This window comes from Gigantopelta aegis, chromosome 10 (genome assembly GCF_016097555.1).
Source record: "Gigantopelta aegis isolate Gae_Host chromosome 10, Gae_host_genome, whole genome shotgun sequence".
In the NCBI taxonomy this organism is placed as follows: Eukaryota; Metazoa; Mollusca; class Gastropoda; order Neomphalida; family Peltospiridae; genus Gigantopelta; species Gigantopelta aegis.
This window is the reverse complement of record NC_054708.1, coordinates 13,172,493-13,192,207: the sequence shown is the minus strand read 5'-3', so window position 1 is coordinate 13,192,207 and position 19,715 is coordinate 13,172,493. Positions and strand designations below refer to the sequence as shown.

Sequence of the window (19,715 nt, the reverse complement as noted above, 5' to 3'; positions counted from 1 at the left end):
GTTATTGCCGACTTGAATAGCTGTATAATTATTTGCCTTGTTATTTCAGTTTGAAAAAGCTCAAAACAAAGACCAGCTCGACATAGTGATTGAAGGCTTCCAGCAGTCGCTACGATCCAAGATAAACCCCAAGAATCTCAAGAGATTTGTCCATGCCTACTTGACGTGAGTTCTTCAATATACTCGCTAAAAAAAAAACAAGAGCAAAATAAGACTTTTTTAATAAAATGATCTTTACAGTTGTATACCGACTTAAGTTAATACCAGTAATATATCATACTAAAACACACTGAAATGTCATTATCATAAATTAAACAAGAATGGACAACTATCTCATTGCAATTGCAATTAAAAAATATGTCAATCATAAATAACATTAAAAAAAATTAATTTAATTTTAATTTTATTTCTTATTATGGGAGGGTGGAGGGGTGTACATACCTAGTGTGATCTGGACTATTACAGAAGAAATTTGCTGTCACAAGCATTTGTTCCAAGTACCAGCAATGATTTTTTTTTATGCATGTTCCACACAGAGCATGTCTTGTGATACACCATATTCATGAAAAAGTTTGTTTTATTTAACGACGCCACTAGAGCACATTGATTTTTTAACTTATTATTGGCTATTGGACGTCAAACATATGGTCATTCTGACACTGGTTTTTTTAGAGGAAACCCGATGTCACCACATAGGCTACTCTTTTACAACAGGCAGCAAGGGATCTTTTATTTGCGCTTCCCACAGGCAGGATAGCACAAACCATGGCCTTTGTTGAACCAGTTATGGATCACTGGTCGGTGCAAGTGGTTTACACCTACCCATTGAGCCTTGCGGAGCACTCACTCAGGGTTTAGAGTCGTTATCTGGATTAAAAATCCCATGCCTCGACTGGGATCCGAACCCAGTACCTACCAGCCTGTAGACCGATGGCCTAACCACGACTCCACCGAGGCTGGTCCCATATTCATGACTTCCATTGTTTATTTTTTTTTCGCTCCAGCCAGTGCACCACAACTGGTGTATCAAAGGCCGTGGTATGTGTTATGCTGTCTGTGGGATGGCGCATATATAAAAGATCCCTTGCTGCTAATCGAAAAGAGTAGCCCATGAAGTGGCCACAGCGGGTTTCCTCTCTCAATATCTGTGTGGTCCTTAACCATATGTCTGACGCCATATAACCATAAATAAAATGTGTTGAGTGCATCATTAAATAAAACATTTCCATTTCCATTGTTTAATGGACATTCATCCACCACTTTACTTCATTACATGTATGTAGGATGTGTTAGCATAATGCACAGTTGCTACCTGTAAATTGTCTTCACAAGTTTAGGTTGGAAAATGTACATTGGTCACTGAAATCTACATTAAACACTGAGATACGAGTTTGATCTTGATAAAGATTTATCATTTAGATTGTACAAGTTTTTACAATGTTTCACATGCATGTACCATGTTTGAAAATGATATTTTATTGACTGGATCATATTCAGATTTTTTGTTATTTCAAGTAATATTTTGGGGTGTTTTTTAGCTTACCATTTTTGAGCCAGTGTCCTTGAATAACTCTTGTTTCTGATTTATATGCATTATGTCATAAGATTACTGTCATGTGTAACAATTGTGAGCTGAAGTTTGTTATATTGGAGGGTTTTTCCTTTCTTTTTTAGGAGATCCAACGTGATGGATGTTATTGGAAAACTGAGGTATGTTTAGTGTTCTTTAAGTCAGTTTATTTTTATAATTTGTACCCAATTAATGATCAAGTCACTTCTGTTGAACAGGCACGTCTCCACAATATTTGAAAACATACGCGTAGATTCATATACAGTAATTGATCATAAATATTTTCAACCTCATCATTCTTGTTAATTGTTTGAAAAATAATGTGTCAAACATCACATGTAAAGTGAGGCATTAAAAAAAGTTAAACTGATTCCAATGTGATTAAATCTGAACAAGATTCAAGTAAGTACATGTATATGTAATGTTCTAGTTCATTCAGCTGGTAGAAATGTGCCAGAAAGCTTTTCTCGAAAACCCGTCAAGCACACATCCCTAGATGGTAATGTGCTCTTTTCATTGGGTGATTTATCTCATCATCTAGGAGATAGACGTCTGTTGCTACCTGTTGATTACGTCATTCTGTTAGTAAAGACGGTGTGATGTCACGTAATATCTCACAGTGCATGCATTCCTTCTATCTAGTGATGTAATATATATCAGCTGAGAGAAGAAGTAACAGCACATTACAGTATAATAAAATGCAGTGGATTTTATAATAACTATACTAAAATTATGACTGATTGAACTACAAAATATTTCTGGTACTCGTCCTTTTGTAGATGATTTTTATGATACTCCTCACAAGAAAATCAATCCTTGGAGCTCGCTAAAGCTCGATCCAAGAATTGATTTTCATGAGACAGGTGTCAGAAAAAACATCTACAAAAGGACAAATGCCAGAAACTATTTTCCTGTACTGGACAAAGGAGTAGACGTAAGTTGACACATGCGCCCATGATAGGCGTGCACTACAAAAGCTTGCTCTGAATGTGAACATTAAACTCTATGACCTGACCTGACCTAACTATTATCCTGCTTGCTGTTCTACATGTATATTCACCACTTTGATCCTCAAAAACTCTAAATATATTTGCCTCATTTTCATGAATGGAAAATGTTAAACTGAGGAATTTGAAACTTTGTTGAAAATGTGTGACAGATGTTAAATTGCTTTAAGTAGTCTGAGATTAACAAGATACGTTGATTGTCACAGATGTCAAGTCTTGATGGTTACTGGAACTAAAGCATCCTTCAACAAATCTGTCCATGCCCTCTTTGATACCATGAGAAAGAATATTGACAAAAAACTTGTCGACTTCCTGGAAGTTGATGGGGTTGCTAATGTACTGGAAGAAAAGGTATTTCTTTTCGTGTTGAATGTTAATTATTGAAATGCATCTTGAAGTAAAAACTTTTTAATGGGAGACATTTTGGAATAGAATTTGTTGGGTTTCCTCTCCTTTTTTTTTTTTTTTTTTTAAATTTCTAAAAATTTATTTTTTACATTAAATGTTTGCCAAAATGTCTTTAAAAGTAGTATTTAAACCTAACATTTTCTTTCTGAATGTTTTGTCTGTATAAAGCAACAGTATGTATTTGAGATTAAAAAACCCAAACAAAACCCACAGAATACAGGTTTAAAGAACAACTGTACTTCACTGCAGTATATGTGTCAAAAAGGCAAAAGAATTCAGACAAAAGGGAAGTAATAATACATAAACTTAAAATGTGTGGCATTTTCATGAAATACATGTGTAAGCCCATGAAATATGCTGTGTGTAGTAAAAAAGTAAATGTAATCAGTGTTGTGATAGTGACTATATATTTTGTGGTGTTGAGTTTCTTCACATCTGTTTCAGCCTGACCGATTTGCAGAGACCTTCTTGTTCTTCTTACAAGGTCTTGGACTAGGTATGTATATTTGTTAGCTGTGTGTCATTTGTTGTTTTTTGGTGTTATTTTAATAGTTTTTTATATAATGGGTTATTGTTAATTATACATGTATAAATGTGTTAAACAGTTGCTCTGATAAGTTAAAAAAAAAAAATCAATTATCATATGTCTGTCAGTTATGGTTTTTGAATTTGCTTTTGCAATTTTTTTTTTTTTCTGTAACTAAAGTGGTACAATGTGTGTTATGGGCAGTGAAAAATTTTTGGCTATTAATTTTTACAGCTGATTTAACATTTAATATGCATTTTACAAGAAGTGAAAACATTTTAGACTGCATCATGTGACCAGTGGGAACAGATGGGAAACTGTATTTTAATAGTTTTACATTTTCAAATTTTAAGAAAGAATGTTGTGTATACTTTGTATTTACAGAAGAAAAATATATACAAGTTGTTAATAGTAATATTGGAAAGACTAATACTGTTGTTTTTCTCTAAATCTAATACATCATTAATATATATATATATATATATATATACTCTTCAAAAGAAGAAACGCAAAACCACATTGTCGTAACATTTGGAGAATTGATTTAATTATTGAATGGTGAGTCCGATAATTACCAAATGTTGCAGGATTGTTCACAATTCACTCTAGTCCATTGTGAGTAAGTGATAGGACACACCACCAAGGTCAAGGTCATCTGGAGTCAATACTGGGTGTGGCCTCCGCGTGTGTTGACAACTGCCTGGCACCGCCTGCCCATTGAAGCAACCAGAGTACGGATGACGTCCCGGGGGATGGTGGCCCACTCAGCCTGCAAGGCTGCTGCCAGCTCGGGCAGGGTCTGGGGCTGTGGTTGTCGCTGTCGGAGGCGTCGGTCCAACTCGTCCCATAGATGCTCAATTGGGTTCAAATCCGGTGATATCGATGGCCAAGGAAGGACATTAATGTTGTTGTTCTGTAGGAAAGCCGTTGTGAGACGTGCTGTGTGAGGCCTGGCGTTGTCATGTTGGAACACTGCGTTGGCGTTGGCCATAACTGGAACGATGTGTGGCCGGAGGATCTGGTCAATGTAGCCCTGTGCATTCAGGTTGCCCTGCACGTGGACCAGGTCAGTTCTGCCAGTGTGTGAGATGGCTGCCCACACCATGACACTACCCCCGCCGAATCTGTCCACTTCCTGCATGCAGTTTGCCGCATAACGTTCACCACGACGCCTATACACGCGACATCTTCCAACATGACGTCGGAGCAGAAATCGGGACTCGTCACTGAACCACACCTGTCTCCATCGCAGTTGAGGCCATTGTCGATGAATCTGGCACCACTGCAGTCGGAGTCGACGGTGTTGTGGTGTTAAGATGACACCTCGAACTGGACGTCTGGCACGAATTCCTACCTCACGTAGGCGGTTCCGTACGGTCTGGTCGGATATCCTGCGCAAACCTGGTATTGCTGCGGCTGTGGAGGTGGCAGTAGTCAATCGTTCCCGAAGGTGGCGTACCCGGATGTAGCGGTCCTGCCCGGGGGTAGTGACCCGTGGTCGACCGGATCTAGGGAGGTCACGTGTTGATCCATGTTGCTGGTAACGGTCCCACAGTCTGGAGATGGTGCTTGGGGACACATGGAATGCCCTGGCAACGGCCGTTCTGGATTCGCCTGCATCTAGTCGGCCGATGGCATTGTTTCTCTGCGGTTCACTGAGACGTGGCATGTCCTGGATTGTCAACTGTTGGCCAGATACAGAGGCCAGGCAAGCGAACACCCTGCACTTTTATACTGTCGGTGTTCATGTTGCACGTGCAGACAACGCACGTGCAGTGGTGACATGGTTTGCACGTGGCTGCGTTTTTGCGAATATTCACATTTTGGAACTTTATTGTACAGTAGCTGCGTTTTATCGAATGTAACCGTGGGAATGTGTTTGGGACATGCAATGACCTTATATTCACAAAGCATGAACCAGTAGGAAACATAAAATCGGAGTTATAACCCATTTGTACCCTTTTGCGTTTCTTTTTTTGAAGAGTATATATACACACACACACACACACAGAGATATATATATACATATATATAGAGATAATTCAGGGCTCTGCCAGAGGATAAAATGGTAATGGCACCATATACCCACATTTTTTGCAGATTTAATTTTTTTATGTGAACCTTTTGACAAAATTAATTACTCTTTATCATTATTGTATGATTTTCTGAACTCTAACCCTAAAATTAATCCATTTTCTTTCTAGGGGAGGCCCCCATACCCTTTGTTGACTGGTTTCATTCATTTCCATAGTGCCATACCCAAACATTTCTTTCTGGCTTTCTGGCAGAAACACTGAGACTGTGTGTGTGTGTGTGTGTGTGTTGTCTGTCTGTCTGTCTCTGTGTGTGTGCATTTGTGCGTGCGTGCGTGCGTGTGTGTGTGTGTATACTATAGATCCTGAAATAATGCAATCATAATATTAATGTGAAAAATGCAAGATTGTGTTATTCACATTAATAATATTACACATTTATTTTTATGTTTTGTCCAGCAATAGTCAGCAAGCTATGTGTCACATGCTATTAAAACAAGCAAAGATTAAAATTATAATACATATATTTAAAATAAGTGGAGCACATTTCATCGTGTCTAATTGTCTAATAGTCCAGCAAAAACTGACACGATTCATCGCGTGTAAATAGGTTTTAGCAAGCTGATCCTGAGGTCAACCATTTCTTTGTTTTTACTGTTCAATTAAGTTCGCTGCAACTTTGTCGGCATATCTTAGGAAGATATAGTTGTAATGGTACATGTATGCTAATGTTTATTCAGATTTAGGTAACTATACACATTAGGTAAATCATTGCTGTAAAAATATGTTTTGACTTGATCTCACCAAAAACACTAGGGACTAAACAGGTTAATTGACCTGTACACGGACCTGTTAGTGAGTTGATCTCATTGAAGACACCTGTAACTCAGATTTAAACGAAAAGTACACAGATGTGTGTTATTAGTAAAGTACTTAGTAATATTACATAGGGAGGCTACTCGCATTAATTTCATATCGCATTTTAGTCTGCTGACCATCACTCACATTAATTTAGGGACGTGTTAATTTCAGGATCTACAGTATATATATATTTATATTTACTTTATTTATTTATTTATTTTGAATTATGTATATATATATATATATATACATATATAGATATATATATATATATATATATATATATATATATATATATATATATATATATATATATATATATATATATATATATATATATATATTGCTAAAGGTGCATATTGGTCCATGAATCATACTTTACATTATAACATGCAAAGGCTGAGAAGTGAAAACATATTTTATCTTAACTTTCAAGAGATGTATTGCGTGGTAAAATTGTTTGGCGTTTTGATGGTGTGGTAATGCAAGTATCATGACTGGTTGACACAACAGTGTTTTTCTTTTATTCATTATAAACAACCAGAAAAGGCTTCTTTGTGTATTTGTACAAGTGTCTGTTAAGAATCTACACTGTTATTGACATTTTGTATTACTTGAACCAGAGTGCTAAATATTCATAAGACCTAAAAGATTATCACTCTGTATATAAGACTCAAGCACACAACAGGTTGAAGCATGCTGCTTCCAGGTGGCTATCAGTACAGTACGTGTGTTGCAGATTTGCCTGAGCAGTGGACTGCCAGGGCTTTAGATTGCACCAAAGTTAACGTGATAAACACAAGCTGTGCCCCCAAAAAGTATACCCAAAATAAGCATGCTCAATTAAGTACAAACATGCTGAGCTCAAAAACATTTAGATGTCGATTCAGGCAGGGGTCTGGAGGTGGGGAGGGGGGCTTACTTTTGGTCAGACAATATAGATTTCGGCTAGAATATAAAAATATATGCAAACTTATCCCATCAACCTGTCAAGGACCTGTAAATTCTATTTTCAAAAACTACAACAGGTTTTAGGCCCCCTCTATTAACTTGACTTGACTTTCACCTCAAAACCACTACCTGAATTAGATTAAAATAATTTCAAATGTATTTCTGTACGTACATGTACATGTATATAACTCTACAGCAGTTGTTAATAACATTATTGTTCTATAAAAAGACCTCCCTGTATTCAGAACAGACAGAAAACCTGTTGTGTCCAAATTAGTGAGATGTAAAGCTCTGACTGCACTTCAGTGAAAGACAAGTCCCACTTCTGGTACCAAGATTACCAATGTGTCTGATCAATCTACAAGTGCAAGTAGCTCTGGTGACAGCTAGACAGAGTGGTTTTCATAACAATACAGTGCTGTTGTGGTTAAGATATCAGACTTAAGGCTGGGTTCACATCCCGGTACTGCATGGCTCCCACATCCTGCCCCGGAATTGGTCACTGGCGAAGTCAGAGGTTAAGCCCAGGGTGGGCATGCCTGAACCTCTGTGGATATGGGCACGTAAATAGAGTTCCCATCCCATCCATGGCTCCCACTCAGAACATGTTCAATGACTCAACTACTCTCTCTCTGTCAGTCTCTCTGTCTCTGTCTCTGTTTCCCTCTGTCTCTGTCTCCATCTCCCTCTGTCTCTCTCTCTTTGTCTGTCTGTCTGTCTGTCTGTCTCTCTCTCTCTCTCTCTCTCTCTCTCTCTCTCTCTCTCTCTCTCTCTCTCTCTCTCTCTCTCTCTCTCTCTCTCTCTCTCTCTCTCTCTCTCTTTCTCTCTCTCTCTCGCACAAAAATAAGTGTAAATTAATGAATCACAAGAAAACACCAGAGCCAGACAGCGCAGTGTGTTGATATTTATAAGAGCAATTCCTCAGAGTGAGAAAGATCAGTGTGTCAAGTTCTAAAAGTAGCCGCAATATCACAGAGAGGAATGTGTACAGTTGTAGAACATGTTCCAATTGACAATTAGACCAACACATCTACATGTAGTCCTGGTGAGATCAGGATTTAAAAAAAATTTAATGCACTACTAATTTTTCAATAGGGAGATACCAAATATATGTCATGATCAACAATTTGTGTGCACATCTTAAATTTGTGCAACATGAGATCAATGAGACTGTGTTGTTTTGATGTTCTGTACATCATAATATTAATGCATGGCTACAAATAAACACATTAAATATGGTGCTTTACTTGACATATGGTTTTTCAAATATCCTCACTGAAAGTCGAGTAGTACTATAAGACTGGGATGACTGTAGGTCTACTTATAATATCTCTTGACGAAACTATATTGATTTTTTTTTTTATGTCAGTAATGTCATTCCGGTATTTGATAAGAGTAATGTCTTGCTCAAAAGGCATTTCATTTGAGTCTTTTCCATTTGAACAAGTGCCTCTCAACACATTTTATTTACAGTTATATGGCCTCAGACATATGGTTAAGGACCACACGAATATTGAGAGGAAACCCTCTGTTGCCACTTCATGGGCTACTCTTTTCGATTAGCAGCAAGGGTTCTTTATATGCACCATCCCACAGACAGGGTAGTACATAGCACAGCCTTTGATATATGTACCTATTGTGGTGCACTGGCTGGAACAAGAAATCGCCCAATGGGCCCACCGACGGGGATCGATCCCAGACCGACCGCACATAGAGCGAGTGCTTTACCACTGGGCTACGTCCTGCCCCTTACAAACATTGAGTGTGCTTCATGTAAAGCATGAAGACAAGAGAAACCAGGGATGCAATATGGCCATGCTCATTAGTAGAAAAGCTATTCATGTGTAATAATGTTGATTGAAGCAGAAGAAGTAAGCATGTGCATTACTGATAATATTCTTTAATTAAGTCAGATGTTGTCCATCAGTTCAGTCTGTAGGCCTATATGAGAATGAGTGTCTAAAACATGAAGACATTGTTGACACTTCACTGAGGAGAACAACATTTTTTCTCCAAATGAACTGTTACTTTACAGTATTATACATAACCTGACCTTAAGTGATCTGATGGACTGGTTTGAACACTATAGAAGCTTATCAAATGGCTATGGTCTTCCACCTAAAGTTTCTCTCATTTTGATCACAAATAACCCAGTTTACTTGGTATCACTATAAAACCAGTTTCTAAAGAAGTAAAGTCTGAAGTGATTCAACAATGATGTATATTAGGTTTCTTCTCTAAGTGTTGCTATGATACAAGATAAGTGTTGAAAGGTACATGATGTTATGATGCTTATAGCTACCTCAGTGGTTAGATACGCAGTTTGTGTCCATTTTATTAGAATGATAAAATGTCTGGTTGACATTGCTTTGGCATTAAGCAACCAAAACATGTATTTTTGTGCTTGTTGTGTATACAAACTTGTGTATATGTGCATTTTAAGCTGTCCTTGTATGCACTGGCATAGGAAGTGGGGGGGGGGGGGGGGGGGGGGTGGAAGATATTTTGCTTATATTTGCTTTATAATAGTGTAAAAGTGTGTAAATATAAAAGTGTTTCATCTGAGCTAAAAATGTATGCAGTTTTATTTCATCTAGTACCACATACTGTGTTAAGTAGGCTTGTGTTTGGAACATGTATGGGGTACCTGTAAAAAAAAGTACTCAGATTTTGTGCGGAACTAGGGTAGTCATAGGTGCTACCTGTTATCTCAGGAATGAGCAGCTTGACCCCCAGTTTTTTCTGATTCACTTTAAGGGTGAGGGGTGGTAGTATTTATATCTGTGGCGTTTATGTCGATTGATTGTTGCAGGTAGGAGTTTTAGCCACATATATTACTATTGTCGTCTATGGGATTTGATTTGGTAGTATATACACCCTAAAAGGCACTTTGTTTATTTCGATGCCTGCATAATTTGCTGACAGCCATAGCATGCAGTGGAAAATGAGTACCAGCATGTTTGCTGGCACTACTGAATGTTTTAATCATTATGGAAATTCTCATTAGTGCTCTAGAGTTGTAGTTGTTGTATTCTCATCAAATGGAAAGTCTTACATGGTGGCCAACAAGATGTGGCCAAATAAACCTACAAAACAATTAAATTTTGAAATTAAATAAAATATGTTTTCACCATTTTGTCTTTTAAATATAGATTTATTTTTGCAATTATTTCTAGTCCCCTACCGGTCCAACTGGAGGGGACTATAGGTTTCATCTCCATCCTTCTGTATGTCTATCTGTCTGTCCTTCCATCTGACTCACATTTAATTTTCTAGATGGGTTTTTTCAAAATGCTTTGAGATATTGAGCTGAAGTTTTGTGTATAGCTTTATCATGTGCAGATCAAGTTTAACTTTCATGGCAATTGACCCAGTTTTCCACAGAGTTATGGCCCTTGGACTTAGGAGATACGGAATTTGTTGGGCCTGGTAGGGGACATGCATTGCTTTAGCAGTAATCTCACATTGCTTGCTTTTTATGCCCAGTAAATTAAAAATCAAAATTTCAGATATCTAATAAAAACAACATTTTGATTTTGATTTTTCAGTTGGAGGTGTTCCGATGCCACGTGTGCAGAGATCGGCTTCTATCGGTGAGTGCGGCACTCCTCCTGGGCGAACCCGCAGCATGTCAATGGAGGAGGCCGACCAGCCTACTCGCATTTATTCCAAGAGCCCCCCCAAGTACAGTACCTCCCCCGTCGCCATAAGCACTAGTGCTCCCATGGAGGACTCCCCAGTGGCGTCAAGCCCACCCAAGAGTTAAACGTACTGCCAGTCAGTCGCCGGTTAGAGGCAGGATATGCTAGGATTTTTTAAAGTTGTCAAATATCTGCCTTACTGTAAATTGTATAGGTCTGCACCAGGTCATACTGACGTATGATTTAGAGTGTACTTTTTGTCAATGGAGAAAATGTCCTTTAGCAGAGTAACATACATGTATGGTTAGACCCACCCAATAAGAACTGTTTTTTTCCAAATGCTATGCATTCTTTCTTTTGATAATTGGTTGCTACATTGTTAGCAAACAAGGTTATATATTTTGCTGTACTATTTATTGGTATTGTTTTCATGATATAGAGTTTATTCTGTTTAGGTTGGGGGGTTTTCGTACTCTATACAGATGTGTTTGACATATGAACTGTCCAGTAAAATTTGCTGATTGTTCTTTTTCATATTATTGTCATAACAGTCCATATTAATAATAATAATAAATTAAAAATGTTTCTTTTTAAATGTCATTGAGGCTGCTGGTAAATTAATCTATCTTTACATTCAATTAATATCTTCATAATTATGTGTCCATCTCAAATTTTGTTTTGTTGTACATAGCCCAAAATCACTGGTTCTAAGGGGAAAAAAACAAAGACAAGATTTAAAAAACACAATCTGATTGGAAAATAAAACAATTATTTGTTTTTGCATGAAGTGAAGAATCAATTTTTATTAACCAAGACCTGAAAACACATTGAAAAACGCATGGGTTTGTACCTAGACCTTGAAAATCCTTTTATTTTATGTGTCCCAGACTTCACTTTAACCATTAAATATTGAATTATAAAAGGTGAAACAAAAATTTAGAATTCCACAATACAACTAGTTAAAATATATTAATACAAATGTTATTTTAAAATAAATATTGTTTAAAAAAAAACCTAGTTTAAGAATATTTTTAAAATCTTGCACCCATTGATTCCATTTTGGTCTATTTATATCCATGGCCTTTGTTCTCCTGCAAAACCATGAATTTTCTTTTGTTAAAAACATTTACTAGTAAGTAGAGAAACATATTTGTACACATTTTAGATGTTATTCAAACAGTTTTTTGATTGTTATTATGCATAGAAGTGCTCATCGTACACAAGTCTGTTTTTGAAGGACTGCAAAATCCATGAAGCTCAGATATTTTAATGAAAATATTGAAAGTGCTCAAAATCTTTACTTGTTCAATGAATTGGCAAATTCTGAATATATCCAAAGGTTCACGAATGTTTAGTTTATAAACAGACTGAAAGAAACGATGTTACAAGGAACTGATTTTTATTTTGTTTTGTTTTCATGGAAAGTACTCAGTACTATTTTTTATCTGATTTGTGACATTTTTAATGCACAGTAATATTAATAAAAAAGAGCAGTGGTTGAACCCCGATTCATTTGTATTGTTATGACACCTATCATACTGTTTTTATTATCTAAGGACTTCATTTTGACATGTACATGTGTCTACCATTCAGCAAGTGCAGATTCAAAAACTGTTATGTATCATCTTGAACCTGAAATAGGGCTTTCTGTCCCATTTTAACAAATTTAAGCAATATTAACTCAGAATACTAGAATATATTTTTATGAGAATAAAGCAATAATATTATGTTGGCTCCAACTTTTGATTGTTAAAATGACAATCTTTAATACTTGTATTTATAACTATACAAACACTGATACATTTTTATTTTATTTTATTTTATTTCATTGTTTTACAATGACCATCAGTTTGTTCACTAGAACCCAGGCATTTTCAACTTAAATGTCTATTTTTCTCTGGCAAATGTGCCAAGACAGATGCCATGTATTAGCAATATGTTCTTTTTCTCTACATTTGTTGTTTATCACAGTATTCATGTATGTGATTATGGATAAGTATTATCTAAGTGTTCAGATCTCTAAATGGGTTGCCATAATTATATCTCTGTTCAGTGGTCTGTTTCTCAGTTACAAAAGCTAATCACAGATATTATAAAATTAAATTACTCATTGTATTTGAAGCTATAATGTAATGAGTTACTTTAGTTTTATATATTGCACATGGTTCTGTAGCAGAATGTGGTTTTCCAGTTCAGTACCAAGGGCAGGCTACTTTAGATTCAAAATCATTGTTGATACCTGAAAAACTATTTTTATATTCTTCTGGGTCAAGAATTTAGTTTTTAAAACCCCCCAGTAATTTTGCTCAATTTTATTGTTAAGAATTTCTCTTACAATCCATTTTCAATACAAGTCTAGTACTAATTAATTTTAATACATATGTGGACCCTATTTTTTGTTGAATGTCTTGTACTCATGTTCAGTACAAAATAATAGATAGATAAACTCGACAGTAGATAGTTTTTTGTGTGTTTTTTTAGTATGTTTCATTACACGTGTTTATATATTTTGAATAATTTGTAAACTGGTAAAGGTAAGGATTCTATTGAGTGTTGTGTGTTTTGACCTTGAATACGACTAAAACTCCTGATTATTTAATTTCTGCGATAAAATCTGTTTATATAAATACATTTACTTATCTATAATTAACTTTTAAACATTTATTTTTGCTCACGGTACCTCTGGTTGTCAGAATATTGCATAATATTTTGTTATATTTTGAAAAAAATTCTTATTTTAACAATAACTTTGAAGCATATAAAGCATATGTTTACCAAAACTGAACGTAGTCACAAATTCTGTATTACTTAAATCAGTATTTTCATGTAACCAAAAGTGGAGAAACCACATACCACATGTAAATTCTAGTTTATTATTATTAATTTTTTAAACACATTACAGTATTTCCTATTTGTGATTGACATTTACCATATACTATCATAGAACTACTTAATATTTACAGAAACGTTCTACATAATTTTAATAATTACAGCTTGAGTATAGTTAGTGTGATGTTTCTCTAGTACAAACAAATTCTATCATACTCAAAATACTATCATCACATTGTACTGTTGGTAATGATGTGGTTAATTTTCAAGAAATGACTTTAATTCTAACTGATGCTCCTAATGGGGAAAGTACATTTAACAATCCTGAACACTTGCTGTCACCACTGAGTTGACCTTGATTCACAAGTGTATACTAGACAGTATATTTTAATTCCATTGATATTGCTATTTTAAGCTTTGTTTACTTATACTTGCATATATACTCAAACTGCACATTGCCCAATTTTTTATTTTTTAATAGTTTTTTTATGCATCTAATTCATTTTGTTACCATGTTTTAATAGTTAATAATGTAATTGTTACTGTTATTAAAGTTTGTTTTAAATTCATTTTTCACATCTTAGTCACACGTGGGATTGTACATGAAATGGGGAACCCTCAAGTATTTTACTGTTTTTAATACTAGGATTTGTTATGAATTAAATTTCAGCACGGGACTACATGTGTGTACTTAAGTAGGTTTTCGTTGCAGCTTTTCTTAGATTTTGATTCCCAGCTGACCTGGAGTTTTGTTTGATTAGCATCTTATTACTAGTTCTGGCCCCAGTTTCAGGTTGGAGTTTCAATATTAGGAAATGCTTTGATAATGAAGTTACAGTCATTTAAGACTTGTTGTTTAGTTACCACTGACTTGTCTGTAATATCATCAGCTGTTATTGGACGTTAACCAAACTGTCATGGCTTTAACACATTTTAATTCGCAGGGCTCGAACTTAACGACATCACAAATGGCAGTTACCGTAATTGCAATATGAAGTGCCGTAGATCAGTGAATTTACCAATGGCTGGTTTTTTTGCCATTGGATAAACATTATTGCTGTCAATTGAAGAGCAACTTTTTAGGTTTTATATTTGTTGCAAAAGTTACTGTGTTAAAATTGGCACGGGCAGACTCAAAATTGTTCTATTTGAGCATTTTGCAATAGGTGATAAATTCTTAATTTCAAGCCCTGAATTCATAAGATGTATTCACAGTTAAATATTTTAACTTGATTAAATTTTCACCTGTTTAAATGCTAATTTCAAGTGGCAGTAGTTAGGTAACAGTCTTCAGTTTAAACCAGTAAACACACTCTTTAAAATTATCCAGTTTAGGATTATCAATACCTAGGACATGGTAATTTTATAGCTCCAACTGGCCACTTTCTTTACATGTTTTGTAGTCGACTTGTACACCATTAAAATATTCGGATGATATTGTGATATCAAGACTGCATATTCGACTTCATTCCATGTTAATGCATTACTGCCATTTCAAATACAAGTAGCTATAAGTCTTTATTTCCAGTATGTCCATTTTGTTTTTACTATCATAAATGGATTCCATTAAAAAATATTCAAACAGTAAACTTGGAACATTGTTACTCAAAACAACTCGAGAATTTAGTTTGAGGTTAATTTTTGTTTTAATTACGATACATGTATTATTCATGTAGGCAGCTATTCATCCATAGTGATATCTGTTATCTGCGTGAATAAAAATTTATATTCTGGACATAATATGTATATAGTACATCAGGGTTTAAACTGCCAAATATATTTCAAAATAAAATTGTCAATTGGCATGCATATCAAAGCTTTATTTCATAGCACTTTGTTTGCTTAAGGAAAATTTAATTAGGCTGTATATGTTTGAACAAAATTTAGCAAATTTCTATTAATATAGACTAGTGGGTCCATCTCAGTATCTGGTACATGAATATTTGTACCACTACAATATAGTTGATTTTTTCTTTAGTACAAATGCATCAATATTGGCTTGAGTCAAATATGCCGCTTTATATGTATGTTATATGTATTTGAAAAACCATTTTAATGCCTGTAAAAACAACTAGTGTTTTTATTGAGTATTGATTTTAATTAATTTTTATGATTTTTCTTGTTCTTCTTCTTGTTAAATGTATCATTTGGTATAAGGGTTTTACTATTTTACTGAGAAGGAATCATGCTATATATATAGGTTGTGTGTATTAGTGCTTTGGCTATTTTTCGATAACAGTTTTTCCCCTTTTGTTATCTTTTTACAAGTATATTTTTGTTTTGCCATGGCAGTAATTGTTGTTCATTTTTGTATTGACATTTTTTTTTTTTATTGCTTTTATTCATTTGTAGTGAGTGTGTTATTAAAGATTAAGTTCTAGTCTTTTATTTCAGTATTCATTTAATAAAGTAGCATTATCAGAGATGTGTTATTTATGACATATCTGATTTATTTTTGTCTATCTTTGTTTTCTTTTCCTTTGGGGGGAGTGAAAGGTGGGGGGGTTTGTTGGGGGGGGGGTATCTTAAAAAAACAACAAAAAAAAAACAGAAATTAAAAGTTAAGTTTGTTTTTAGACACCACTAGAGCACTTTGACTTATGGTGGTTGGGTATCAAACATTTGGTAATTTTTAGACTTGATAGACTTCAAAGGATACCTGCTACATTTTTTCCATTAGCAGCAAGAGATCTTTTATATGCACAAATTCTCAGACAGGACAGCATATACCATAGTCTTTGATATACCAGTCGTGGGGCACTGATTGGGACTGAACAAACAATTGGAGAATGAGAAAAAAAATATATAAAAAAATAATTCAGGATGTCTCTTGTAATGGTACATGTATGTGAAATTGGGATTGAAAAATGTAATTTTACTTGGGATTATTATAATCAACCCATCCATTGGCAGATTTTAATAATGACATTCCAGAGCTGTTTGATTAGCAAAACAGTATTTTTCAACTTTGATAATGCTACTTTAAAACTGCAGCATAGTTACAATTATAGTTAATCAAGTATATAACCAAATGTTCATCCAATATTATAACTAGCCAACCTCATAAAATGATGTATAAATTTTGTTTGGAAATAAACAAGTTATAAAATAGCAATTTGGTCTTAATTATTTATGAAATGATAATGAAATACTTTTCAAGCATATGGGGATTGCTTATTTGTTTGGGTTGTTTTTTTTTCAGTTAAAGATACAGTTCTAAAGACCGCTGCATATGTATGTAAACACATGTTGACATATGATCCATGGTCATTTTGTGAGCACCTCCATTTTGACAGCATATTTTTACTTCTAAAATTACAATGACATCCAAGTCTGGAGATTCAGTAGTATATTGCAAAAAAAAACAAAAAAAAAACAACAACCATAAACTGTTCAAACGGTAACTTGTTATCTGGTTTTGGACAGTTTTGGGTTCAGTTATTGATACAACAGGAAATCATTCAGGGTGTTATTTAGTTTGTTTGGTTACCTTAATACTTTTCTTTTATTACTCCGTAGAAGTTGGTTTGGTAGTTTGTAATCCAGTGTGTGACATTTTGTTCCTTATGAGTTGAGGTTGAGTGTTTCAATGATTTTGTGTTCTTCACCGTTCCACTTCCCACACCCCATTCTCTGTGTTTGATCTGTATTTTGTCACCTAGAAGAGTTTCTGTGTGTTGTGTGTTACTTTTTTTTTTTTTTTTAATACTTGGTATGTCTTTGTTGGTAGGTGTTAGATATGTCCAGCTCTCTAGAACGTTTACTGGATTTTTGTAGTATTTGTGTGTTTACAATGTGATTCTCAACTAGCAGAAGTTGCATGAACTTGATTACCGAGATATTTTGGTATACTGAAAGTAATGATTATTGCTTTTTATACCTATTAAATCTATGCATCTTATTTGTTAACATTTAGATTCTACAGATTTTTCAAACCATGTTTATTTTACTATTGATTGCAGCAGACATCTTTTGGTTTTATTGATCGTTGTCAACACATGACATTTAGGAATAACGTGCCTATCAATGTCAGTGGTCTGAAATTACAGTTGTTCATGGACTTGCTAAGACTAAAATAGATGGAAAGTTGTAATTTGGGGATACCAAATGATTTAATTAAATTGTAGTTGTTTGAAGACCGCCTTGCTGTAGTAGAAAAACAGATGGCTATTTTAAACACAAGTGTCAGTATGGACGTATTCCTCATTGTGAACTCATACCAGGGACCTAAGGTGATATTTGATTGAAATGTTTTGACAAGAGAGGAAGGGAGGAAGGAAATGTTTTATTTAACGACACACTCAACACATTTTATTTACAGTTATATGGTTAAGGACCTCACAGGTATTGAGACAGGAAACCCACTGTCACCACTTCATGGGCTACTCTTTTCGATTAGCAGCAAGGGATCTTATATATGTACCATCCCACAGACAGGATAGTACATACCACAGCCTTTGTTACACCAGTTGAGCACTGGCTGGAATGAGAAATAGCCCAGTGGGTTCACCAATGGGGATCGATCCCAGACCAACCGCGTTGACAAGAGAGGAGACTATTGTTTGAATTTGGCATGCATTATTAAACATACAGTGTGTATGGATTATAAATTTTGCCAGAGATAGATGTTCCCACCAAAAGATGTTAGTATAGGATGTTAGTGGCTTTATTGCACTAGATTTCCTTCTTAATCTATTGTGGCATCACACTTTTTTTATGCATCTCATGCTTTTCTTTTCTCCATAGCCTTGTTTGTGTCTATGTCTTGGCTAGTTGTAATCTTGTTTGCACTGTGATTTATCATCTCTGAAGAAAACTACATGCAGTCCTTGTTTTTTGTGCTCTTTGTTATTGGTGATTTATGGTATTCAGTGATGTCTTTCCATCTCCTCCTTATATCTTCTCATGTCTGCCAGATTCTTTAACCATAATTGGTAGTGATGTGAATCGGTTGGTATGTCATCATCGATCAGTGGTTATAATAATTTGCACCAAGTTTCGATTACATATTCGGTTAGATTTATATGAACATAAGAAGGATTTGATTTATAAGGACCACTAACCTTTTGTTGTGTTCACCAGTACAGACACCAACCCCAACATATTTACATCAATTCCATCATCTAAACTTTCGATTACATATTTGGTTAGATTTACAAGAACATAACAAGGATTTGATTTATAAGGACCACTAACCTTTTGTTTTGTTCACCGGTACAGACACCAACCCCAACATATTTACATGAATTCCATCATCTAAACTGAAAGAACAGTTACGCTAACATTATCACACACAATTGATTATGAATTTTTATAATCAATCATCACATCTGTGGAGCCAACCTGATCAACATGTGATTGTCATCAATCATTTAAACTTCACTAATATTGAAAGTATTGTAAGCATTGAGCATCACTTGATAAATATCCCTGTCCAATACCATGTACAGTATAAACGTTTAGTGAAATTCTTTCTGCTCCAGTATTTGGTGTTATGTTCAAAGATTTGTTTGATAAAGTCTTGTTTTGACTTTGGTAAACTTAGCAAAGGTTTAGCTGTGATCATATTGTTCAAATGGTTGGCAAAATATGCTAAATGGGTAGGGCATGTTGTTTGTTCTCCCACTTGCCCTTGTGTGTGTCTCTCTCTCTCTCTCTCTCTCTCTCTCTCTCTCTCTCTCTCTCTCTCTCTCTCTCTCTCTCTCTCTCTCTCTCTCTCTCTCTCAGTGTCTCAGTCTCTCTCCCTCTCAAGACAAAGTAATTATACCCCTTGAGTCACTGTACTCATTTGTCTCTGACAGCTGCATATATTATAAAAATAAATATTTTTTTTGGCATCCATAAGTAACCAATCTTACACCAACCCCACATAATCTAGAGGTGAAATGA

General features: G+C 35.1%; 1 protein-coding gene across 4 annotated transcripts in view; it reads left to right on the top strand.

Annotated features, from left to right (window-relative positions):
* LOC121383065 (uncharacterized protein ZK1073.1-like) overlaps nt 1-16,941 on the top strand; it is a 95,560-nt gene extending 78,619 nt beyond the window's left edge. For all 4 annotated transcript variants that reach the window (XM_041512833.1, XM_041512832.1, XM_041512831.1 and 1 more), the window contains 5 exons: nt 50-165; nt 1,675-1,710; nt 2,784-2,928; nt 3,430-3,481; nt 10,905-16,941. In XM_041512833.1, coding sequence (XP_041368767.1) covers nt 50-165; nt 1,675-1,710; nt 2,784-2,928; nt 3,430-3,481; nt 10,905-11,122 — 567 coding nt within the window. In that variant the 3' untranslated portion in view covers nt 11,123-16,941. The remainder of the gene's footprint in view (nt 1-49; nt 166-1,674; nt 1,711-2,783; nt 2,929-3,429; nt 3,482-10,904) is intronic.
* Nucleotides 16,942-19,715: the final 2,774 nt, after the last annotated feature.